Source organism: Caretta caretta, chromosome 21 (assembly GCF_965140235.1).
Source record: "Caretta caretta isolate rCarCar2 chromosome 21, rCarCar1.hap1, whole genome shotgun sequence".
Classification (NCBI taxonomy): Eukaryota; Metazoa; Chordata; order Testudines; family Cheloniidae; genus Caretta; species Caretta caretta.
The window spans coordinates 15,689,292-15,714,488 of record NC_134226.1 but is presented as its reverse complement, the minus strand read 5'-3'; the positions used below and the strand labels follow the sequence as shown (position 1 = coordinate 15,714,488).

Below are 25,197 nucleotides of genomic sequence, written 5' to 3'. Positions count from 1 at the left end.
CAGCCAGCGACTCAGCCCTCAGTCCCAGAGTTGGCAAAGCACTTCCGAGAGGAAGTCCCAGCCTGCGGCGTCCCCCTAAGGCAGACAGCAGCATGCTAATCCGGGGCACCAAGGGTCCAGCCCCATGCCACCGGGATGCCTTGTGTGCTAAGAACACAATGTGGAGAGCCCGTTCCTGGGGCAGATCCTTCCACAATTTCCCCCCACGCCTCCTCCCCGCCAGCTCCCCTGACCTACCCAGCTCTTCTTCTTCTTCTTCTTGGCATCAGCATCCTTGCTGCTGCCAATGCTGGAGTGGCTGGTGATGCTGTTGAGGCTGGAGATGCTGTCAGAGGAGTTCTGCCTCTTGATGCGCAGCTCTGGGGTCCCAGGGAGGGAAGACAGAGAGAGAAGCTGAGAATCTACGTGTTGGCAAAGAGCCCTCCCCACTGGGGCCAGTCTCACACCCCATCTATCCTGCTCTGCTCCCCTGGCTCAGCCAGCATCTTCCCCACCCCGGGCTTAGCCCCAGCTCCTGTGCCCTGCAGCGGCTTCCCTGGATTTCTCTGCACTTCGCTTCTTGCCTGTCCAGCACCATGGGGATCCTTATCTTCCCTTATGGGATGAGTGTGCTGTCTCCAAGAAATCTGTTCTTATGGGAGCTTTGAGACATTTTGCCACCATCTAATAATGGTTCTTTGTCCTCCTAGAGCACCCTGCTAATTTGGCAGGCAAGAGGGAAGGATCAGAACCCCCTGGTGGCAAATAAGGGCAGTACACAACTCTCAGCGATTGGTTCAGGCTCTCTCCAGACTCAGGCAGACATTTCTGCATCAGTTACATTTGGAGCAGGCTTTCAAAGCACCAGAAAATCTAGAAACAAGTGTGTGGAATGAAAGCGGGGATTCCCACAGTCCTGCAGCAAAGGGGCTGGGTTCTCCCGTAAATTCTGTGACAGGGCTCTGTGCAGGGTGGGTTTGCACAGACTGTAAGAATTAGACACAGATTTTCAAATGCTCTGCACCCAGAACCAGAGTGAGATTTCCAAAGGTTTTTTCGGTGCCAAGAGCTTGAGACCTCTGAGGATCTGCGCCCCAGTGCCCTGTGATCGGCTGGTTGTAATTAACAAGCCGCGCTTAGTACAACAGCGGGGGGCATGCACAGCGGCAGCTTGCTCCCATTGGGATGTGCTGACAGACCACGCTGGGTTCTCTCTCATCACCGGCCAATGTTATTCTGTTTCAATGAGATTCCAGACTCTTTCTTCTACCTGGACTTGAAAGAGACGCTCATACATATTGCATCAAATACACAAGGACCAGGCGAGAGTGACACGGATCAGACACGTGCCACGGGCTCCCAATGGCTGCTGAGAGATGGGAGACACTGATGCAGGATGGTCTTTGCTGGGCGTTACAGGGGGTGGGGTGGTAGAGCAGACACCCCATCTCTCCCGGGGGAGAACGCAAGACATTGCACTTGGGGGCGTTTTAAACCTCCCAGCTTCTTGTGAATGAGCAGAATCCCATTGTCCCCCTTTCCTCCCCGTCCTGACGAGGATCTGGATCCCCTGCCTTGGTGAGGACATGACCGGGGGGGTCTAGATCACAGGCCTGGCGCTGGCCGCACAGCAGCAAGAAGCAGGGGTGGCAGCATTGCCACGGTGCCTGGCTCACCTTTGGGCGTGACGTCAGTCCCATTCAGAGCTCCTTGGATCACGGCTTGAGCCTCCGAGTTCTTCTTCTTCAAGAAGTCGATGGTCTCCCGCAGGTCCAGCAGCTCCGTGTCCTGGCAGAAGCACAGGGAAGATACCCTGTAGTCCCTGGTTGGGTGGAGATGCTCGGGACATCGCTAACCCATGCCCACAGCAAGCACCTCTCCCCCCAGCCAGGACACATGCCAGCTGCTTGCTCAGGGTGCTGGGCACAGCGGGCTACCAGCCTCCAGGGCTAATAGCCAGAGTCCTCCAGGGAAGCCCAAGAGAAAAGGAGGGTCTGGGCTGGAGGCTGGATGGCTGGTCCCAGCCACTCCAGGGCAGCCCACTGCACCAGCCGGCACAGACCCTGGACGCAGGAGAAGCTCAGGCCCAGCAGGGATGAGCATGGGCGCTACGTGTGGGGGTAGGTGCAATCTCCAGTCAGCCCCCTGGGGGACAGCTCCCCCAGGGATCAGCCCGAGGCACGGCTAACCCCCTGCAAGGACGTGGCAGGCTCTGCTCCTTCTCTGGGAAGAGGCTTCCCCATCGCCCAGCGGGCTGGCTGGGGCCCTCTCCTGGACGGAGGTGCCGGCCTGCCCATGGGTTGGGCGCCCCTTCGCAGATGAAGCCCTGAGGGGACTCACAGGGAGCTGACAGTGCCAAGTTCTATCCCCCAGGTCCTGCAGCTTCGCTGACCCCAATGGCAGCCAACAGGAGACCCCGGGGGATCGGGGGGGAAGAGACCTGCTCCCTGACACAGAGACCCCGGTGCCCCACCAGCTCTCCCTGCGCAGCACCCACCTTCTCTTCCGCAGTCTCTGCCAGCTGGCGCAGACGGGACGTCATGTTCACCAGGCTCTGCTCGAAGGCCGCCACCAGGTTAGCCTGAAAGGCAGTGGGAGAGGGCGTCACGCTCAGCCAGGGAACGGGGAGCCCGGCTGCCAGGGCAGTCCCCAGCCGGCCCCTCTGCTCGGACCACTGGCCGCTGCGTGGCAAGCGCCCTGGGTGGGGGAGGTAAGTGTGCGGCATCCCCCCCATCACCTCCCAGCATCACTGTTCCCTCTAAGCTGTGTGCGTCCACTGATCCTAAACCCCGCGCACACAGATCCTAAACCCCGCGCACACAAAAATTTGCACAGAAGAAATTTTTTGGGCACGCGGCCTGTCAAAAATTAGAGGGAACATTGCCCAGCATGCTGCTCTATTGCCTGCCCTGTCCCGGAGGGACCCAGGCTCACAAGCCCAGCAGCCCTGTCCGTACTATTGCCATGGTCTCTCGGAACAACGGCGGAGAAGAGCCCTGATCTCTCGCCCCCTGGGGAAGAGACTCTCTCCCAAGAAAGGGGGGTGGGAGCCAGAGGGAAGGTGCCGGAGGTGGGGATGGACACCTGGAGTCTAGGGTGTGGAGGGATGGTGCCTGAGCGAAGGGGGCCTGCGATAGGAGCAGGTGAATAGGTGTGGCCCTTGCGGGAGGGTTCCCCCAGGGCTGAGAGTGCCTGGGAGGGTTCACAGTTCGGTATCCGCTCCGGGTCTTGCCGCTCCGACCCCTCTGGTCCTGGGGCCAATGGTGCCGAGACCACAGACCAGAGCAGCCACGCTCATGCCACGCCACAGGACGTGTGCAGTCTCTCCCACTGGGACGCAGCAGGCCATCTCCCGGGGCCACGCCTCCCCCGCGCAGCGGCAGGCTTGCCCGGCGTGCCAGGGGCCCTGCGCACCGTGGGGACGCTGCGTGGCTCCGGGGTGGCACTCCTGCCCTGCAGAGAGCAGCCATGTGGGGGGGATGATCTCAGTGGGGAGGTGACCCCACCCCACAACGTAGATCTGGGGGTGCTGTCAAAACGGGCATCTTCCTGCAAACCGCCAGTTGAGGGTGCCAGGCACAGGGGATGCACTGGCCCCAGCCACCCGAGGACACTCCACTGCCAGCTGCTCCTCTGACCCATCACCCATCATCTACTCTGACCAGCTCCTGTCCCAGGGAGAGCTGCACAGGCTGGAGTGCCTCTGCTGGGCACTGGCCTCTCCATCTCTGCCCTGCCCGCCCTTCGATGCCAGCTCTGCCCCTCGTGTCCGCCACGCAGTGAGCCTTCCCCTCCTTGCTCCTGGCAGGGTCAGAAATGTCCCCATCTGCTCGCCGGAGCAGGGTGCGTCCAATCCCCGCCTTGTCCCCAGTGTGATGGTCCCACGTGCCCCATCACTCCTCCCCCCATCTTTAAGGGATTTCCACAGTTGCGCATTATAGAGGGTCGAGAGACCTCTGATGATGCCCCCCACTCCGGACAAGCACTAGGCCTGGCCCGGAGCTGCGGCTGGACTCACATTGGCTGACAGCTGAGACGTCAGGGTCGCCACCTTCTCCTGGGACGACTCCAGCTCCCGGCGCAGCTTGCGGATTTGCTGGAAGGGAGAGAAGGCAAAGTGGGAAGGGTCAGGGAGGAGTGGGCTGCTCCCCCCCTCGGGGGCTGGGAGCGAGCCGTCAGGGCGGGTGGAGAAGTGGGGTCTCACCGTACCTCGGATTGCATCCTCTCCTCCGCCTGGCAGAGCACAGCGCAGCAGGAAGGAGAGACAGAGAGGCCAGCGTTAGGACAGAGGGGGGAAGTGAGGCGCAGACAGGCAGAGACTTGGGGGGCAGAGCCATGCACAGAACTGAACCCCACCCGCAGCCACCGTGGGGCTCCTCCCACAAAGCCATCCAGACAGCAGCTGGCTGCAGCCACCCCCGCAAGGCCCCATCGGCGTGGCTGGCCCGTGGCCCCCCGCCCCCGGACATGCAGGGAACGGGAGCGCCCCGGCGCGGGCGGGGGACCGCGGGAGCAGCTCTTACCGAGGAGTAGGTGGAGGAGGCGCTGGAGGCCAGGGACAGCACCGATCCATGAACTGCAACAGAACAAACACGTCTGAGTCACGGAGCCCTCCACCGCGCCCTGGCTCAGAGCGCGGGAGTTCAGGGGGCGAGTGCCGGCTTTCCCAGAGGGGTCTGCGGGGCGCCACAGCAGGGGATCAATGGGGAGGCAGGGGCAGGAGAGGTACTGCAGAGGGACAGGTTACAGGCAGGGGCCACATTCAGCTGGGCAGCCTGCCCTGGCAAGCCTGCCCTTGCCATGCGGCACCACCCAGCCAAGGAGCTCACGTTGCTGTGGGGACACCATTGAGCAGAGCCTGACCACGCCCAGGCCCCTCCTCATCCCTCTGAAGAGCCGGGTCAGCATCACCATCCCCATTATACAGATGGGGAAACTGAGGCACCAGGGTGGGGAAATGGGGGGCCTTGCCCCAGGTAACACGGTGAGGCATAGCCAGGAATAGTCCGACTCCCAGCCCTGCGCCTTGCCCATGGTGGCTCAGTCTCCCTCCAGGCCCAGCTGCAACCCCAGCTGCCCAAGTCCTCCCTTCCTGGCCCTAAAGCCAACCCATCCCCAGCACCCACTAGGCTGCCAAACCTGTCGCAACGTGCCAGGTGGGCACCTGGAGCCCCCGTGTCCATCCGCTCGTCTACCCTCAGGGACTTGTGGGCCCAGAGCCAGGTTCCCAGCCCAGCTTTGCACGTGCAGCCCCTGACACCTCCAGGGGCACCTCTGAGGTCAACCCCCCTATCCCCCAATAGGACTGTGCAGGTTCCTTCCCCCAGAGGAGCCACGGAGCCAGCACTCTGGGGCAGGGAGCAGACAGAGCCATGGGCCCTGCCACTGCTCTCACGCTCCATAGGGAAGCTGGTTTGACCCTTCCTGCTGCCCTGGGACTGACCGGATTCCCCACTTGCTCGCCAGCAGGATTAACCCTTTCTTGTCCCCCACAGTAGCAGTGCTCCGGATTGTGAGCACCGCGGCCGCCATCTACGGGTACCAAAAGGGATGCCCGGGGCAGGGGACCACGGAGCCATGCTATCCCCGGGTAACGGGGAGGAAGAGCCCGTCGCTCCGGCCGGAGCACGAGTGTCTCACCGTCATCCGCGGGGTCCCGGAAGGAGCCCGAGCGGATCATGCCCTTGGGTCTGTCTGCCAGGGAGAGGGTGCTGCCCATCTGGGAGGTGCTGTAGAGCTCGAAGGCGGAGTCGTGGGTGGGGATGCTGTTGGAACGGGTGATCCGCGGAGTGGTGGCAGCGGTGGGACTCACTGCATGGAGAAGGCAGGGGAGGGAGAAGAGAAGAGGCGGGCTCAGAAACGCATCTGGCCCAGAGGAGCGGAGCAGCAGGGAGCGTGGGGTGAGGAGGGGCCGGAGCCCTGAGGAGCCAGGGACGCGGGAGGGTGGGGGAGGACGCCACACAAGGTCACGCTCGGGGCCAGAGCCTTAGCTCAGGCAGGAAGGGGGGACACGAGCGAAGCCAGTACGCTAGGCTGAGGAATACCTGCTCGGGGCTGGCCCATGCGCTCTCCCAGGTGGTGCATCCTGGGAAAAGCGTGTTCATGCCCAAAGCCGGTGTCAATCAGGAGTAATCCCATTGGGCCCCGATATCCCGCTCACTCACTTCGGTGTCAATCAGGAGTAACCCCACTGGGCCCCGATCCCTCCCCGCACTCACTCCAGTGTAAAACAGGAGTAACGCTGGGCCGGCTGACTCGCTTCGGTTTCAAACAGGAGTAACCCCACTGGGCCTGAACCTTCACGTTGGTGTAAATCAGGAAAATCCCACTGAAGCCAGTTCCTCTGGCACAAGCGAGAGAAGTGGGCCCCACACCTGTGAGGGACTCTCCTACCCGACAGTTTGCCTCCCACTCACTTTCACTGGGGGCGCTTTCAAGGGGAGCCCCCCACTTGCCCTCCCCGCCCCAGCTGGGCTATGTCAGAGCACGGCCCTTTGTGCAGCGGCTGCCCAGAGAGGAAGCAGAGGGCAGGCGCCAGAGGCCACCGGCTTAGCAGAGTCCTTGCCTGTCCTGGGGCTGGGCAGAGGGCCTGGGGGTGGGTTAGGCACTTTGTGGGGCTTCTCTGCCTCTGGTTTCTATGGGCAAGGCCCTCTGGACAAGCCAGCTCCACCCTCTGCAGCACACAGGCCTTGCTGTGATCCTCGTGTGCGGCACAGACACCAGGGCCAGCTCCTCAGCGGCCGTAAACCGGCAGAGCTCCAGGGACGCTGCTCTCGATGGCGCTGTGCTGATTTACACCCGCCGGGGATTTGGCCCCGACCCGGCCACGGGAAACTGACCGATGTTCGTGAGCGGGCTTTTCCCGGCCAAGGACACGGAGAGGGCGGGAGGCGAGGGCAGCTCCGATGGGTCGTCCGACTCCGGGAGCCCTCCGATCGTGTGGGAGTGGCGCCTCTCCTTGGTCTCCTCTTGGGATTGGAGCTGGTACCTGCCGGGGCCGAGGGAGAGATCAGCGAGGCGACGCTGCCGTGGGTCCCACCGGCCCATTTTCCCCGCCAGGGTCGAGTGGCCAAAGGGCTTTGGAATGGCCACGGCTCTCACCAAAGAGCTCAGAGTAAAGCCGTGTGGTGACCCAGCCCGGACCCTGTCACTGGATCCCCCGGGCAGATCCTTGAGCCCACTGGGACGCTGTGGGGGCAGTTCTAGGGGCTCAGTCCGCCTCTCGCTCCGCACGGATCTGACAAACCCAATGGCGAGGGGGAAGGCTTGGCCTCTCTCTGGAGTATCAGACGTACCAAGGAGGTGCAGGGCTGGGCTCAGTTCTCTGGCCAAGATGTCCCCCTCAGCCCTGAGGCATTTCCCGCTGCCGGGACAGCACAGGGGAGGCCGAGACACCAGCCGCAGCACTGGGAAGCCAGGCTAGGGGGCGTGGGCTCGACACGACAGCGGGATCTCTGGCATCCATGAAGGGCTGGTCTCCCGCTGCTCCGGGGTGATATTTTGCCCTTGCTCTGAGTGACCTGCAGTGCCCTGGGCAGCAAAGCTGTGCTTTTGGTGCAAGAGGGAGAGGGGCAGGGAGGATGGCCCAGAGTTTAGAGCACTAGCCTAGCAAACCCAGGGTCAGTTCCTTGCTCTGCCACAGTGACCTTGGGCAAGTCCCTTAGCCTCTCGGAGCCTCAGGACCCAGCACTAACGGAGGGCTAGTACCTCACTCCCTGTGGCTGAGAGGCCCCTGAGTGACCGTGAGGGGGCCACACAGGCGTTGAGATTTTACCTCAGCCCCTTCTTGGGCAGTGTGTTCCGGTCGCGGTTGGTGCTGGGGAGGAAGAGAAACACGAGTCATGGTCGGCTCCGTGGGCTGAGAGAGGGAGGGCAGTTGCCAGGGGCAGGCTAGGTGCAATGCCCAGCTGGGGGCCATGCCAGTTTGGTGGTGGGTGCAGTCTGCTGGCTTCACTGGGAGCGGGTATAGAAGGGGTGGGTGGGACCGGAGCCAGCGTTTCCAGGGTGCAGAGGGGATTCCGGCCCGATGCTTGTGCCTCACAAAGCTGTCCATCCCTAGGGCTGCCAGGTGCCCCAAAGGGCGAGGCAGCCCTCCCCAGGGGATCATGGTGGGAGTTGGGGTTCTGTGCCCCCCAGAGCATAGCAGGGAGGCTCTGGAACCCCCCTACCCTGATAGCTGAACCCCAGCACATCTGGGAGGTGGCCCTCCTCCTGCCCACCCTCCCCGTCCTCCGGCGGCACCTGTCCAGATGTGCAGCTCTGGGGCTGCCGGTCCAGCCCTGCTCACTCGTCTCCTCCTCTGTGCTGATGGGAGGGGTGGCAGCAGGGGCAGGGGTGGTGGTGCTGCCCCCGGAAAAGGCACTGGGCAGGCTGATTGGCATCTGCAGAGACTCCATGCTGCGGTGCAGGCCCGAGAGCTTGGGGTACATCCTGCCCTCCTTGGGGACACTGAAGCCGCTCATGAGCTCCAGGCCCTGGGAGAAGCTGGCCGAGTTGATGTTGAGGATGGGGGCAGGGCTGGGGGCGAAGCAAGGCGTGAGGTGCCCGGCCGCCTGGTGCCCGTCCTGCCGCTTGCTGGCGTGGGGCTGGGGCAGGTCACTGGAGGACGGCAGGTCCAGGCTGTTGGAGTTGACCTTGTCCAAGTTGGCCAGGGAAGGGGGCTTCACGTAGCTCTTGGCGGGCGCTCTGTGGGAACACAGTACCGGGTTGCAGAGGGGCAGCAGAGACGCCGGGCCTGAGGCTGAGCCCAGGTGGGGGAGGAAGCTCACCTAGCAGCCTGAGAGCGTGGCGGGGCCTGGCCCGGCGGGGCTCACACCCTGCACTCGCCGAGTACGGGGCCCAGCCTTACTGCTGAGGCCTGACCCACTTTTGGGGAGAGGGTTTAAAAACAAAAGGCACCTGTACAGTCTGTTGGCGCCCCTAATTCTGGCCATTTCTCTAGTTTCACACGCCACCCACCCCGCACCACCTTGGCTCTCTGCCTGACCGAGGTCTACATCCAGATGCCATGGTGACAGGCAACCATACAAAACCCCAAGGCTGATCGACAGCCACACCACAATGCCTCATGACACCACAATGCCTCATGGGAGCTGTAGTTCGACTGCCTCATATTCCCATTCTCCTTGATTTGCCAGACTCCCTAGTTGGACTACATATCCCATGATGCACCCCAGTCTCAGCTCTTGGAAAGGGAAGACGACATGCATCCTGAGGGACCCTAGCTGTGATGCATTATGGGAGATGGAGTCCAGCTGAGGAGCCCAGCCCCTACGGAAGAATGGGGACCGAATGGGGTAACTGAACGACAACTTTCAAGAGACACTGTGGCAAATACTGAAATATTTGGGGTTTCAGGTGTTTGATTTCCTAGCTGAAAACCCAATTTTCCATCTAAAGCCAGTTTGGATGGAAAATGTCTGACCAGCCCTCATGGCAAGCCCGCGGGAGGAGCCCTGGCTCAGGCTGGGGGGTGGCTGCCTATGGCAGTGGGGCTGATGCTGGGAGGTTTCCCTGGCTCCTACCTGAGCGGCGTTGGGGGCAGCTCGGCCCCTTTGGCGGCAGGCGGGTGGTTGGCTTGGGCCTTGGGGGTGCTTTCAGGAGAGCCGATGCTCTTCAGCGAGACGCACTCGGAGTCCAGGGCCACGGCCTTGGCTTTGGCTTTCTCCTTCTCACGGTCCGTCTGGTTCACCGGGGCCGGCGTGCTCCGGCTCGTGCCGATCTTGGAGGGCTCCTTGAGCCGTGACACCGAGATGCTCCCTTGCTTGGTGCTTAGGAGGCTGGGGTCGATGCTGCTGCTCACAGGCCGGTTCCCGCCACGCCCGCCCGTCACGCTCATGGAGCTGGATTTGGCCGGCCGCGGCAGGCTCCGGTACTGGATGTTGGAGCGAGCCCCAGGGGCCAGAAAGCCAGGCTCCCCGGCATTGGAGACATCCAGGCTGGTTTTCCTCCCATTGACAGGCTTGACGGGGATGCCGGAGCTCTTCTGGATCTTGCCGAGCGTGGCCGAGCCCCCCGCCTGCATCACCGTAGCTGTGCCGGTGGCAGGAGGTGGCTTCTTGTATCCGAAGGAGCCGGAGGTAGAGGGCCGGGCGAGCCCTGAGGGAGGCTTCTTGGCATCCCCAATCCGATCCCGGCCAGCGTCGGAGGAAGAGCGCTGCAGGCCCGCGTTCTTCACAGACAGCTTGCTCTTGTCAGTGGCTTTAGCTTCAGGTTTGCCTGGGGGAGCGGAGCGAGATGGAGAAGGTCACGAGCAATACAGAAGCGTACCCCAGCAGGTGTGATGAGAGTAATTTAACAAGCCCTGGTTCTTACATAGCACTTCTCAGCCATAGATGCCAAAGCGCTTTACCAAGGAGGCCAGGATCATCATCCCTACTGGGCAGATGGGGAAACTGAGGCACAGAGGGGGCAGTGACTCACCCAGCGACACAGTCAGGAATAGAACCCAGATCTCCTGAGTCTCGGTCCAGTGCCCTCTCCACTAGGCCACACTGGAGCAGGGGACTAAGCCTTTCAACATGGAAATCTGTGCATGGTTTCCATGCAAAAAATCAGCCACATTTCAAGGCTGAACCGAACCGAACGTGAAGGGCACCAACTTCCCCACGGTAGGGGGCACGACCACCGGATCATGTCAAAGATTGACACTCAACTTTTGCACAAGAGCTGGCACGTGCCCTGCTCTGTTCTGTAGTACTTGCCGACTGGAGGGACAGCTGCCAAGCCTGGGATGGGCCGAGCCCCCGGGACGGGGAATACACTGCGGGGAGCAGTCCAGCATGGGCCCCTGGGATGATGGGACTGACGGGCTCTTGGATGCCTGCTGTCACAGCAGGCTGTGATGTGACACCTGCAGGGAAAGCACCTCTCGGGCCCCTGGGGAATCAGAGTGATGATGCCAGCGGGGTGGGTCTGGCACCAAAGGCAGCACGAGCCGGAGGTCACCAGCTGCCCACACTGCCCAGTGTTGGGGCAGCTGCATGCCCATGGCCTGGGCGAGGCCTCGGTGAATTGTACCCACCATATGCTCTCCCCCAGGGAGGGGTGTGCGACCCCTGTAAGGCCCCCTAGAGCGTTCCCCAGGAGGACGCAGTAGTCCCCTCTCATAGCCTCCCTGGGGAGATTCCCAGCCGATCCCTAGGATGAATCCCGAGCATGCAGCCGCTTCAGCCAGCCATGGGGATCGAACCCCTGCCTGGGAGCTAAGGGAGCAGCTGGCTGGCATGATCCCTGCGCCTGCCACTCGGGGGAGCCCTGAATCCACAGACCGGGCCTGTCCGCGGCACATGGCACTCCTGAGGCTGGCCTGCCCCATAGCCTGGAGGGGCTGCACACCCATTGGCCGAAGCCCCAGAAGGCATGGGAAGGTGGGAGCACCCGACGCCCTCCCCCTGCTGCAGTCTCACCTGCCACTTTGAGGGTGCTCTGGGCTGTGTGGGTGATGGGCGAGGTCACTGCCACCGGTGGCATCTTGCCCTTCTTCAGGGGCCCCGGCGGGCCCAGGCTGACGGGCTTCTTCAGCTCCCCCCCCTTGGCGGGGGCCTCGTCGCAGCTCTCGGCCCGCTCCCGCCGCCACTTGGAGGCGCCGTGCTCCATCTTGAGGCTGCCGCTGTCGTAGTCCAGCTTCTTTGGGCCCTTCTCCTCCGCCTCGCTGTACCAGCTCAGCCCGCTCTCGGCCAGCGAGCGCTTCTCCGAGTCCGTGCACAGCTGCGCGGGGCGGGGACAGAGAGGTGAGGGGGGCCGCTCCCAGCCAACCCCACCCGCTGCCCGCCCAGGAGACGCCGCCCCTTGGGGAGGAGAACGTAGGGGCCTTCCCCTCTAGATCACAGGCCTCTCACCCTTGAGGACGGTCCAAGGGGCTGGGGTCCTGGTTCTCTTCCCAGCTCCACCACTGACCCACTGCGCACCACTGCCCCATTCAGTGCCTCAGTTTCCCTCTCTGCAGAGTGCCCGAGGCCATGCAGGGTCAGTGCCGGAGCCAGGAAGAGACCCAAGATCCTGACTCACACCCCAGTGCCATCGCCATAAAGGCTCATTCTGCTTTGGCACCAGGGCTGGAGGCTAACTCTTTAGATGCGGCATTACTGTTGCGGAAACGGGACAGCCCCACGCTCTGATGGCCTAGACTCCTCTATAACCCAGAGCAGGCTCTGGGGCCAGCCCCTCTGCGGGCAGGTTGGGGCAGCCTGGCTGAAGTCTATGGAGCTATGCTGACTGGTCTGGCCCTGATGGGCAGAGACCCTGTCCTTGCCCGTCGCTGCCCCACGTGTGGTGAGATGGCGGGCCGCAGTCGCGTTCTCAGCCACCAGGCGCCCATGTCACCGGTGCATCCCCCTCCCACCGGCGCTCTCACTGGGACACGGGCCGCCCCTCTCCAGGTCTGCCCTCCCCACCCCTTTCACTCCCCGTGGCAGTCAGCACATACCGCTATAGCTGAGTTCCGCCGGGAAGCCGTGGGGCTGGACGGGAGGGAGTTGAGGGAGGAGCTGGCGTTGAACTCTTCCGAGCTGAGGTTGTCAGAGGCATCGCTGAGGCCACTGCTGATGGAGCTGCTCTCATCCCAGCTGGAGCAGGAGAGAGAGAGAGAGAGAGAGAGTTCCCTCCACTGAGCTGTGTGTCACCGGGGGAGAGCAGGGCTGCAGCTCCTACCCCCAGGGCTCCTACAGCCAGCCCCCCTGCCCCTATCCAAAGGGCTTTCCGTGCCAGCATCACCCACCTCAGCACGCACGGGAACCCCAGATCCAAACAGCCCCGAAACCGCGGGAGCTCACAACCAGGATCCAGGTTTTGCAGCTCAGGCCCATCCCTCATACCAAGGAGCGGGGAGGAAGTTCGGAGAAGAGCAAACAAATTCGATGGAAGCTGCCTGGCCGGCCGATTCCCCAGGAGGGGAAGCGTTACTCCGCAAGCCTCAGGAAGAGCAGCCAGTAACACATCCTCCCACATGGGTTATGGCTGCGGGGGGCTGGAGAGCTGCTCTTTCCCATACGGGCTGTGGGCCGGGATTTGGAGAAGAACAGGAGGGGGTGGGATGTTCCTCCGAAGGCTTCATCTCCACTATTGTGACATGCTTTAACCCAGCTGGAGCGCCCACAGGGACTGGGTGGGTAGCAGGGCCCGACTGGCTACAGCCCAGTTTGAAGCATGCTTAAGCCCAGTTTTTAAAATCATCCATGAGATCATGGGACACAAAGACCTGGGGCTCGGGCCAGCAGCGGTGACACAGCAGGGGGCTGTGCGAGTCACGTCTGATCAGTCCCGTGCAGGAGGGGCCGAACTAGGTTATAACCTGTTACCCAAGGCGGCCTGTCACCCAAACATGGTTTGATCCGATTCAAACATGATCCCGCATCATGGTCCAAACCACCGGCGAGCCTTCCCAGAGGGAGGGCACCATGCCAATCCCTCCTAGCCACAGGGCCAGCCCCACCGTGGGAGCTAGCCGTGAGCCAGCGTGAGCTCTGGGGTGCTCACAAGGGACCTGATCCTGCCCCCGTTCGAGCCACTGGCAAGACGTTCACTGACTTCAGTGCGAGAACAGGCTGGGGGTGGGGGGTGCTTCTCAGTCCCCTTGAGGGCACCAGCAGGACAGCACAAGGCACATCCACCAGCATGGACGGGGCAGGAGGCAGACATCTGCTCATCCAGCCCCTAAGAAGCACACTTCACGCAGCCTGTGAAGAAAGCACAGGATGGGTGTGTGTAGGGGTAGTCCAGGGCTGGAGGCTAACTAGTCCTAGCGATCGGTTTGCTTGTGCCTGGTGTTCCTAGGATCCTCCAGAGCCTGAGTGTCCTGCAGGACTGTCAGGGCAGAGACTGGGTCCTTGTTGTGTCCAGATTGTACAAGCACCAATGATCCCACTTGGAGCAGTGCTCCGGGGCCCCAGACACATTAACACAGCCCAGAGCAGAGCAGAGCAACCAGCTCTCCAGCGGCCCAAGGATTAATACGGATCCTATTGTCTCTTTGACCTAACTAACCCCATATGGCGCTGACCACTCCACTGGGGCTCAGGGGTGGGTGGGGTGTGGCCGAGGGTAGACGTGACCCTTTTATCTTTGTCAGGGACTGAAGATGGGCTGGACGCAAAACCCCGCATTCCCAAGCCCCACAGGGCCCAAATGCTTTAAACCGCTCCCCATTGTGGGGCCTGAGCTCACTTCTAGCAGCCACTGATCCAGATAGATTAGTAGACACGGAGCTGCTCGATCTAGAGTCACCCCGCTGACACCAGGTAGCTAAGAGACACTGCACCTTGAAGCAGGTCACCCAGCACAGGTTTGTCTTTAACCACCGCCCATAGGGAAGGATACAACATGGACACCACTGGGATTTCTAGAGCAGTTTTTACATTTCAAACTGATTCCGGCCCCCTGCCCCAGCACCCCTGTCTGGTGGACTCCAATTCAGCCCCACCTCCCTCTGCTCATGGGTGGAGGGGATTCACTTTACAGAGGGGACAGATTCCCTGTTCCAGTAGTGATTCTGGTTCAACTTCAGCACCCCAGCACGTGTGAGGTGCTCCCTGGGCCAGTTTGCAGAGCCCTGAAATCACCTATCACAGCGCCACCCTTCCCCCAATGGCAGGGACCCCACAATAACCCAGCCCCACTGCCAGGAGCCAGCCAGGACCCCAAAGCTGGGCATGCCACAAGAGGGACTCCATATCTACAAGTTATCTGTGCCCACCATCACACAGTAGTTAGGAAAAGGACCCAGGAGTTCTGGTGCCCAGCCCATCAGACCATGCTCTCTCCCTCCAACGGCCAAAGGGAGAACACTGGATCAAATCATTCCCAGAGAGCCCAGCACTCGTCTGTGGCCGAGTCTCCCTCTCCAGCGTGGAATCCCACATTCCCTCTGCAGCCGAGCAGAGCCGTGCTGGAGCAGGAGCTGAGGACGGAAGGGAGGGCAAGGCTGCTCTGACCCAAGACTGATACAGATGCGATGGTTAGTTTTTAGAGACTGGCTGGAACCACCTGCTCTCCCCCTAGATCCTGCCCGGCCTGGCTTTGGGGACCTTTGGGACCAGATCCAGAGTCAAGGTTGGCAAGTGGCTCCCAGCTCCGTAACAAGCTGAACCAAACTCCCGGGTCCGAATACTCCCGGCTCTGGGCTATTCAAATCGCCGGTGGTTTGGACCACGATGCGGGATCATGTTTGAGTCGGCAGGGGGTGGAACCAGCCCATCTCTGTGGATGTTGGCGCCTGCCTGAGCTGGGTGAAGGAGGGGATAAGTGCGATCCAGGCCCACAACCGCCCTGAAATGGCCCTGCTGACTCATCCCTCACCGGGGAGCCCCCCCATGCACACAGTCACCGACCCTGCATCCCCTTCCGGGAGCAGACCTTTCCCCAGCTGGGACTGGCGTGTTCCCCCGGATCAGCCGGACAGTGATCGCCCCCTAGTGGCTGCACCCCGCTGCTTGCATTCCCAACACGCCATGGGTACCTTGGTGTACACAGCGCACTGGGCGTCCCTCCACCCTTGGCTCTGCCAGCCAGCCTCAGCAAAGCCTGGGCCCGATCCTGCAGCCAGCGGTCCCAGGGAGTTCCCCAGCCCTGCTCACCCCAGAAAAGGCTAGCCGCGTGGGGTCTGAAAGGGCAGGATCCCCGGGGACAGTCCACCCCGGGCTGGTCTCCTCCGCTCATGCAGGTGTTGAGCTCATGGGCAGTGGGTGGAGCCCCACTTCGGGGAGGCTAGCCCCAAGCTCCACCCCTTCCGCCCATGCCCATCACCTACTGAGGGGCTGGAAGTAGGGGGGCTGCCACACCCCTGGCCTGAACTGGATTCCACCGTATCCAGGGTTTACAGTTTGGTTCAATGGCTCTCAGCACTCCCACTGTACAAATGGATCCAGCACTCCTGACCACCTACACCCTGGTCTCCCCCGTCCTCACTCCCAGCCAAATGGTCTTTACTCCCATGCTCCCCCAGCTCAGTCCCAGTCCCCACCCCAGGACCCTTAAGACAGGCTGCACATCCGATTTGAGAGCAGGCATTTGTGGTCTCTCCCACACACCCCTTTTCCACCCACTGGAGTTTTACTAATTTTAACATCAGCAAGAAACCCTCCCCTCCCCGCTCCCAACAGAGAGAGGAAGAGGCTTTGTCACGGAGCTCAGGGGGGCCAGGATGAATGCACACGCATCCGGGGAATACACACACACACACAGAACATACAAACACACCATGCATCCATGCAGGGAACGCGCACACACACAACACATGCTGGTGCATCCACCCAGCGGGAAATCCCCCTTCCCAGCCAGCCAGCCCCACTATACCAAAAATCCCCCACTGAAGTCACCGGCTGGAGCTCGAGGGCTGGGGCATGGGCACCTTCCGCACGGCTCCTGTGGCACAGAGGATTCGGGCACACAGAGGTGTGGTTGAGGCTATCAGTGTCCCAAGGAGAGCGGAGATCTTGGGTGAGCGGCCCCAAGTAGACTAGGGTCATAGGAGACAGATGCCCCCCCGGCCCCTCATCCTCTTACCGCCGGGCTGTCCAATGCTCCTCCTCCCGGCTGGCGCCTATGCAAACATGGGCCTCCAGCCCTCTCTGTCCTGCCGGGCCGGGGCAGCAACAGTGGGAAGGCAGGTCTGTGGTTCACGGGTACCCCAACAGCAGGACACTGTCCCGACCCGGCTGCTGGGCCCCTGCCCGGCAGAACTCCCTCTGGAGCAATGGGCTGCTTGCCGGGGTAGCTGGGAAGGAGGCAGCAGGCCCCGGGGGGATAGGGGCCGATCTTGCAGACAGTGCCCCCACGCAGGCTCAGCAGACCGTGTGGAAAAGCCCATCTCCCAGGCTGTCAATCAGCCCTCAGCTGGAGTGAGGAAGGGCTGCTCCGGACTGCGGTGGCAGCTGCCATTTCTCCCAAAGGCCCATCCAGCTCATGACGGGGGGGAGCCGTATGCCCGCAGGGCTTCCCCGCCACAGAGGGGCCCAGATGAGCATGGCCTCCTTTCAGGTCAGTGGCTGAGTAGGTCAGCAAGGCCCCCGCAGGCCGGTCGAAGGAGTCTAGCTGTGGACAACGGAAAGGGCAAGCATTGGCGATGGGATGTGGGGGAGGCCCCTGTGCCCCAGCTCCGGCCCCGCAGCACTGGGGTGCATCTGGATACAAACAGGACAATGCATCGGAGATGCCCGTTCACAGCCAGCTCAGGCCACAGGGAGCATTGTGCTCAGTCTAGGCCTCCTGTGGACATCAGCCCACATTACATAGCCCCATGCTGCCGACCCTGACCCGTTATCCCAGCCTGGGGCTCCCCCCCTTGATCCTGACCTGCAGCCTCCTGCTATGCCCGCTCCTGGCTCTGCTGGAGTTAGGAGCTGAAACACCTTTGAGGATCTAGACCTCAGAGAGGGGAGGGGGAACAGGGAGCTTGCCCGAGGGTGGAGGGGTCTGTGCCTCCCAGAGGTTGGGCCGCAATGCAGAGGGGCTGAAGGGAGGAGGGTGCTAATCATCAGGATGCTACAGGCCCTTTGGCTCTTGGTTGCCGGCTCAGTTCCAGCCTAGGTCAGTGATCAAGTAAAGCCTTTCCTGTGACTTGTCAGCACAATGGTCTGTGTGCCGCGAGTTGGTAGGTTCTCAGCCCAGCTACTAGGGAACCCCACCGCTCCATTGCAACCCTCACCATGCCATGTTGGCAGCTAGGGCAGAGGGGCTGAGGACTTGGGTTTGCCCGTGGTCCAGGACCACCCCCTGTGGGTCTGCGTGGAGGTGCTGCGGCCAGGGCTGCCAGTGCCGCGGCTGTGCTTTGCAAACCTAGATAAACAGAGGACTCCAGGCACCACGGAGGTCCATGTGGCTGCACTGACTATGGGGGGGCTGGAACCCTGCACCCGGAGAACCTTGTTAGGAGGGAGCTCGGGGGAGATGGTACAAGGGTTCAGTCGAGCTGGGAACGCCCATCTGCACATGCCCAAAGGGGAATGGGGTGGAATCCCAGGGGCAGGGGCACCCGAAGGAGGGCACAGAGAGCTGAGCCAGCTCCCATGAGAGGGCCTGGGGACGCAGTGCTGCATGGGCCAAGGGACCAGAAGGGGCCATTTCTAGTTTCTAAAACGGAAGGACACTGCAGGGATGGACACGGAGCATTCAGCTTCCTGCTGAGGGACTGCTGCCTGCACCTTGGCAAGGCTAATTACCCCACAGCCCGTGCCCCTTGTGGGGCAGGGCTGAGCAGGCAGTCGGCTGGCCAGCAGCGAGATTCCTTTGTTCTCCCACACAGAGCAACTCGCTGTCAGCGGTCCTCCCTCCCCAAGGACCAGGTAATGCCCCAGCGTCTGGTGCTTTCACAGCCCCTCCAGCACGCTGGGCTGCTAGGCTCTGCAGCCGGGGTTTCCCGGGTCACGCAGAAGGAGGGGAGGTGGTTTCACTTCTCCAACAGCTGGCTCCTTAATTAGTTAATGCCTCCAGCAGGCCCTGAAAGGCTCTGTGAGGTGCTAGAGAGGGGTGGGGTGTCCTTGTGAGCCTTCCCACAGCCGGGGGTGGGCAGCGGGAGACCCCGCCGCACTAATGGCAGAACATGCCCCAGCCAGCCCTGGAGATGCCAGCAGCAGGAGCAGTCCTGGCCCATTCGGGGGCCAGGGATAGTTCAGTGGTTTGAGCATTGGCCTGCTAAACCCAGAGTTGTGAGTTCAATCCCTGAGGGGGCCATTTAGGGATTGGCCCTTCTTTGAGCAGGGGGTTGGACTAGATACCTCCTGAGGTTGCTTCCAACCCTGAGATTCTATGATTCTGTTCCCTGGGCTGCAGATGCGTACAGCACTCCTTCCCATGATCCTGGCACCTTCCCCAGGAACATCCGGCTGAGGGCACTTAAAGCCAGGCACCAAAATCCATGCATAGGCATGTGACTGCAAGGGGCCAGCCCATCACTGCCCCATGGCCCATCAGAGCCAGGGTGACTCTGCCCCTCCATAAACCAGCCCCCCTTTATGCAGACATTGACCACTGGGTTAGCTATCTGGGTATTTCTCTGGGCCCCCCCTTACCACAGTATCTAAGCACCTCACAACCTTTACCGTATTAACCCCTGTGAAGCTGGGCAGTGCAGTTATCCCTATTGTACAGATGGGAAACTGAGGCACACAGAGGATAAGTCACTTGCCCAAGGGAACCAGTTGACCCCAGGGCTCCTGAGTCCCAGTCCAGTGCCTCTAACAACTAGCCCACTCCTTCCGACCCATACAGCACCTGAGGATCTCAAAGCACTTTACAAAGCCCCTATCTCACTGTCAGGGAAACTGAGCCATCAAAAAGGGAAAAGTCTTGCTCAGTCTTTCACATTAAGTCAGCAACAGGGCCAGGAACAGATTTCAGCTCTCTTAGGTCCCGGTGCGACACCGCCCCACCGCATGCCTGTCTATGCAATCTTCACGCACACGAGGCGGGCCTGCTGGGACGCCCTGGGCAGCTAGTCCCTCTGGCAGTGAGCAGCTAAGCAGCACCGAACCCATGCCAGCCACGCAGGGCCACCTGCTTTAGCGCACAGAGCAGCACTCCCAATTTGCTGTAATCAGATTGCAGCAGAGGCAGGTCTGCATGCAAAAGGCAATTAAGGGAGCATGAGCCTGTATGTGAGCAAACACCTAGGTAATTAGGCTTGAGCACCAGCCAGAGCCACAACACGCACCCCCTTGAAGGATGGGTAACCATGTTGTAAGGACAGATCCAGAGCCCTGATATTAAACCTCCTGCTGCAGGGCTTAAGCCAATCCCTAGCTATTAGGGATAAGACCTACCTGGGGATAGGTTGTTCCACCTCTGCCCACTGGGCAGTTCTTACCCCTGCCTCTGAAGCAGCTGGTACTGGCCGCTGTCAGAGACAGGAGACTGGGTACCGGATTCCAGCTCCGATCCAGCCACGCCCATGTTCCAAGGATTTGTTTCCTCATTTCTGTGGCATCCCTTGCCTTGGCAGCAGGGCCCCTCTGTGACAGGGATCACAACACAAAAGCACCAGGGGACCTTGGATGACCTCAAGCAAATCTTCACCCAAAGCCGGCCCTGAATCGGAAAGGCCGCTCGCTAATCTCTCTGTGCTGTATCTACTGACTCACAGAACCAACCACTTCTCCCTGGGAAAGTTATACCCTGTGTGGAAGCTCCTCCTTCCCCTGACCCGGGGCAGCTCCTGCGGTCTCTGGCTCCCACTTCCCCACTGAGCCTCTTTGCACTTTCCAGCACGGGATCCAAACACTAAACCCGAAACTGAGCTTGTTCCTTGTTTGACAAGGAAAGAAGCAGCCCGGCTCGCTCGCCCAGAGCTAACATGAAGCCCCAAGAGTAAAGTCCCGGTGAAGTCTCCGGGCTTCTCACAGCCTTGCGCCAGGAAACTTCACCGCCCTGATCCAGCAGCAGGAACTTGCTCTCTTTGGGATGGCACCCCCACCTCCCACGACCTCCAGCAGCGCCCTGTGAGTGAGGCAGCCTCTAATGCACTGGGGGTGTGGGTACTCAGAGCCCCCCACCCCACCCACAGTGATGGCCTCTTGCTCCATTAAGGTGACAGTGTAAAGGGGGCTGTGGGTTGGTCATGGTTGCGGGGGGGGCCTGTGAGCTCTTTAGGGCAGAGATGGTCTCTTGGTTCTGTGTCTGTACAGCATCGAGCACAATGTGGTCCGGGGCCACGCCGGGGGCTCCTGGGCACTACACCTAATACAGAATAATAAGCTGCCAGCCTGAATCCAGGGCAGCAATCAGGCCTGAAAATGGTTCCATTTTGCCATGTTTGGCGGCTCCTGCCAGATGACTGAATCGGTGACGTGCACACACTTCCTACAGGAGCCAGGGTCCACCTCCCCAAAACCACCCCACGGCAGAAAGCGCAGGAGTGAGCGGCCCTCTAGGTGGATGCCCCCATGCAGGGATGAGAACGCTAGAGCTCGGCTGCTGTAGCAAAACACGCTTTGGGGTGGTTATGCCCCCGGGGCAGCCCCCCGTGCTAGTGTAAAACTAGGGTCTGGTGCACCAGTGCAGTGAATCCAGTGCAACCACACCCACGTAACTGCGCCAGGACTGATTGCTCCCGTCTAAAGGCAGCTTCACTGGCCGCATGGGGAAGAGCTTGTGCCAGAGTCGACCTGCAGAGTCCAGAGCAGAGGGGTGACCCTGGTGCTTCCTTCAAAGCTCCTAGAGCTGGGCCGAACATTTTGGACAGAAACGTTTTCCCACCAGAAATGCTCTTTTGTCTAAATCAAAGCGGTTTGCGGGACTTTGATGAAACCAGTACCAGAAAAATGTCAAAGAGAATCGCCTTGAATGCAGCATTTCAATTCATGTAGACTTTGCTAGGCTAGTAAAATATTACCTTGAATATTCCCTTATGTTTGCATACAGAATTTATATTTCATATTCTATTATCATGTTTTGACTTTATCAAAAAAACCCAAAAAACCCAGTTTTGCCTTGCCGGAAAGCGTTATCCGAATGAAACTGTTCGGTGTTCCCAAGCTGAAATATTCCAGAATTTCTATCTCACTGGGAATTTCCACTTCTTGAGATTGGAATGAAAACCAACGTTGAAACATCGGAATATTCATGGAACGGAAATTTTATCTTCCATCCAGCTCTACAAATTAGCATTCTTGCACCCAGCAGTGAATATTCCAAGCTCCGCTCTACTTTCATATTATTTGACACCATCATTCATACTCCCTTTGCTCTGTTTTCTTTTCCCGAACAAGGAGGAAAGGGGGAAGGATTTTTTTCCCTTTAAAACTGAAGGTGGAAGGATACTATCCAGGAGGTGATGCACACGGGACCTGGAAACATCCCCAAGGCACTGCTGCGTTATCCCTACGCAGCAGGTGGGGGATTGTGTTTGTACAGCTCCTAACACAATGGGATCCCTGTGCTGAGCAAGGTCTGGAAGCACAACATTATCATCAACAAAAGGCCCATAAGGGAGACAGGGACAGTCGTTTATGGGATCCTTAAGTTCAGTCCATAATTTTAAGCCCCAAATGCTGTTCGGGTTCAAGTGGCACAGGTTCTAGACCTGACACCTCTCTGTGAGCTCTGGACCCCCCCTGGACTGATCTTATTCTGAATGGATGGAAAAGGTTTACCCAGCCCCTTACCGGGACAGGGAGGATCTGCCACTGAAGGATCTTGACTGTACAAGGTCCTCAAGCCAAATCAAAGCCCCCCCTCTCCTGAGGCAACACCTCATGACTCCTGCAGTCAAGCAAGGCACAGACGCACGATGCCCTTTGTAAGGGGAGCTGAGGAGCAGCTCTCATACCTACATGCCCCAGGCCAGAACTGGTGTCAGGCAGGGAATATGCATCCTCAGCCACCTTATACCATGACTGCCGCTTTGCAACAAGCCTGTGGCCCCTAGTTCCTTCCAGTGGTCGGTACAGTGCAGGTCACAGCCATGGGTAACACTGTGGCAAGAACGTAGCTCCTCCCGCTCCCAAAGCCCAGGCCCTGTCACTTGAACTACAGGAGAATCTCCTTTAGCTGTTAGCAGCATGGGGCCTATGACACACAGTGCAGCAGTTCAGATCCCATCCAGTAGAGGGCATCAATACTCACATTAACCCACTCATTAACCTCATCTGCACGCCTATCAGGCTATGCTGTTATGTTGTCGGCTCTGCCAAGCTAAGCAGCGCTCAGCTGTGTCAGTGCTTGGATGGGGGCCCTGAACGGACTAGGCAATTCAGAGGCAGGCACTCTCCCACCTGCGTCAGTAGGGGGCACAGTGGGGCTGCTAGAGAGACACTTGAGGCCCCATTTAGGGTCCCTAAAGACTCCTGCAGAAATGGCAGTAATGACTCCATTAGCACAGGGGTGGGGGGGGGGAGGAGGGGTATGTACAAGGCACCTGGAGGACAAAGGGGTGCTACTTGCATGTTAAGCATGATCACTAGGGTCCAGATTACTAAAGAGTTAAGCTCCTAACTCCCATTAAAATCAACGTCAGTCCGGCAGCTAAGCCCCTTTGAGAATCTGGATGCAGATAACTCCAGCGCGCCTCCCACTGTGGAGCATGCTGTTGCAACAGGGGGTGAGCAATCCATTGTGGGGGGAGCAGAGCTCACCTCTGCACTGCTCTGACAGGCAAGCACTGTCCTGCGAAGGGAATGGCTCGGCTCTGGAGCAATCGCACCCCGGCCGGGCGCATTCGACCCATAACAGACTAGGTCCTGCCGAATGCCAGGTTCAGTGGCTGGAGGGCTCTTCAAGGTCGTTCGGGCTGCAAGGCGAGGCCAGCGCTGGGCGGAGAGTCACCATCTCCTGCTCCGATCCATCATATACAGACCACCCCCCCAGCCCCGCGCCCTGTCTCCGCCGGCGGATGAAAAGAGGGACTGTCAAAGCAGCCAGCTCCGCTGTGGCTCCTGGAACACTGCACTGTTTGTATCTGCCCTGACAACTGCTGGAGAACATGGAGAGGGAAGAGCACCAACACCGACAATCGGCTCCCAGCCCAGCCACTCCCCTCTCTGCTTGGTGGGAGGAACGAGACAGATGGATGGGGTGAGAGGGGAAAGGGGCGAGAGACAAGGAGCGCAGTGTCACCCGGGTGAGAACCAAGCCAGACGGGCGTAAAGAGGCAGAGGGGGGCTGGAGAGATTTGCAAGCTACCCTGGGAGGTGCGGAGAGCCCCCCCTCCCGCCCCGTTTCCGCTGCAGAACCGGAGATATTCAGCAATCTGCATGATCAGGCCCTTTAAAGCCCATCCACGCTGGTGGAACGTGAACGGGCACATGCTTGCAGTGTGCAATATTCCCCCCTAGGGGCTGGGGCCCCAAAGGATAACAGCCTACTACACTCAACAGGGAACAGAGTTACTCCTGTGCCTTGAGTGGCAGAGGTGGTGCCAAGGGTCACACTGTGCTGCTGAGCCATCCGGGGGGCCACCTCAGAGCCAACTCGGAGCACACCCACTCCCCCAACGGGCAGGAGAGCACGGTGTGTTTGAACAGCGCACCCTCCACCCCCAGCACAGCCATCCCTAAAGGGCACTCACCCAGGCTGGCATGAGTGCAGCGTAGCTTGTCTGCCCTTCCTTACAAAACGGCAGCGAGCAAAGTCCAGCAGCAGCCGTTCTCGAGGGCTGGTTTATGAGGAGTCTCCCAGCCCTGCCCCGCTCTCCGCCCCAGGGAAGGGCTGGGGAGCGGACACCCGACGCCTAGCGGTTAGAGGGCAACAAATGCATGGGGCCCCTGGGGAGCTCTTGGCAAACCCACTGGGAATGGCATCTGCCCCCCAGTCTGTCAACCCTCCGCCATCCATGCTGGGCACAGCTTCCCAGCCCTTCCTTGCTTTGGGTCATGCCCTGCTCTGTTCTGTGCAGGCCTGCCAAATGGGAGTCTGCCCCAGCCCTCTGCCTGCCTTGGGCTCAGCTCTCCAGCCAGGACCCAGCTGCTGTGGGCTGCCTTTCTTGCAAGCCAACCCTGCACGGGTGTAGCCAGTGGGGCTAATGGAACAGAACTGATTGGCCCAAGGCTTCTGCTCCCTCCCCCTCCACATTAACAGTCCAGGGCGCAGCGCCCCCAGTTGGCCAACAAGCCCTGCAGTAATGAGCCGGAAGGGGGAAAATACCCTAACTAAGGAAAGTGGCAGACATGACTCCAATGCAGCTTCTCTGGTCGGGTTATTGAGAACAGCTAAACGAGTCTGCTTCCAGCGACAGCCTTCGCCACCGCAGTAGGGAAAAGCAGGTGGCATGTGCTGGAGTCACACAGGGCAGATGCCCCCGCATATCCTGCTGGCAGGGTATTGACTCGTAGCACTGATACAGGCTTTCAGCCACAGACATCAGAGCCGTTCCCAAGGGAAGCCAACATCTCACGCGGAAGTCAGCATCATGGTACAGATGGGGAAACTGAGGCACATGGGAATGACTTGCCCAAAGCTGGTCAATGGCACAGCTGGGAATAGAACCCAGGTCTCCTGATCCAGTGGCCCTGAGCTCCCTCCTCCCCCGGTTGGCATACCGCCCTGATTGCAGTGAGGCACGCAGCTGCATCCCTGCCCCCCCCACTAGTCAGGTGACCAGGGGCCACAGGCACATATGGTTCAAGTGCATTTGGAGGTTTGCAGTTTCCCCGGCACTGCCTGTCTCCTCCTGCTCCAAGACAAGGGCTGGGGGCAGTCGACATCCTCAGTGCCTCCCTGGCGTACCAGGCCCATGAGTGGATGCATGCCCATGCCCCTCCTCCATCTGGGGCAGCCTGCTGTACGGAGGTC

At 60.4% G+C, this 25,197-nt stretch overlaps 1 protein-coding gene across 9 annotated transcripts in view; it reads right to left on the bottom strand.

Annotated features, from left to right (window-relative positions):
• NAV1 (neuron navigator 1) overlaps positions 1 to 25,197 on the bottom strand; it is a 308,029-nt gene that overhangs the window by 23,583 nt on the left and 259,249 nt on the right. For 8 of the 9 annotated variants that reach the window (XM_048827108.2, XM_048827103.2, XM_048827109.2 and 5 more), the window contains 13 exons: positions 12,407 to 12,545; positions 11,388 to 11,688; positions 9,504 to 10,197; positions 8,221 to 8,664; positions 7,754 to 7,795; positions 6,819 to 6,967; positions 5,620 to 5,790; positions 4,503 to 4,555; positions 4,189 to 4,212; positions 3,998 to 4,075; positions 2,477 to 2,560; positions 1,656 to 1,767; positions 238 to 359 (listed from right to left, as the gene is read on the bottom strand). In XM_048827108.2, the coding sequence (XP_048683065.2) occupies positions 238 to 359; positions 1,656 to 1,767; positions 2,477 to 2,560; positions 3,998 to 4,075; positions 4,189 to 4,212; positions 4,503 to 4,555; positions 5,620 to 5,790; positions 6,819 to 6,967; positions 7,754 to 7,795; positions 8,221 to 8,664; positions 9,504 to 10,197; positions 11,388 to 11,688; positions 12,407 to 12,545 (2,413 nt within the window). The remainder of the gene's footprint in view (positions 1 to 237; positions 360 to 1,655; positions 1,768 to 2,476; positions 2,561 to 3,997; positions 4,076 to 4,188; positions 4,213 to 4,502; positions 4,556 to 5,619; positions 5,791 to 6,818; positions 6,968 to 7,753; positions 7,796 to 8,220; positions 8,665 to 9,503; positions 10,198 to 11,387; positions 11,689 to 12,406; positions 12,546 to 25,197) is intronic. The other variant, XM_048827106.2, reaches the window with a different exon arrangement.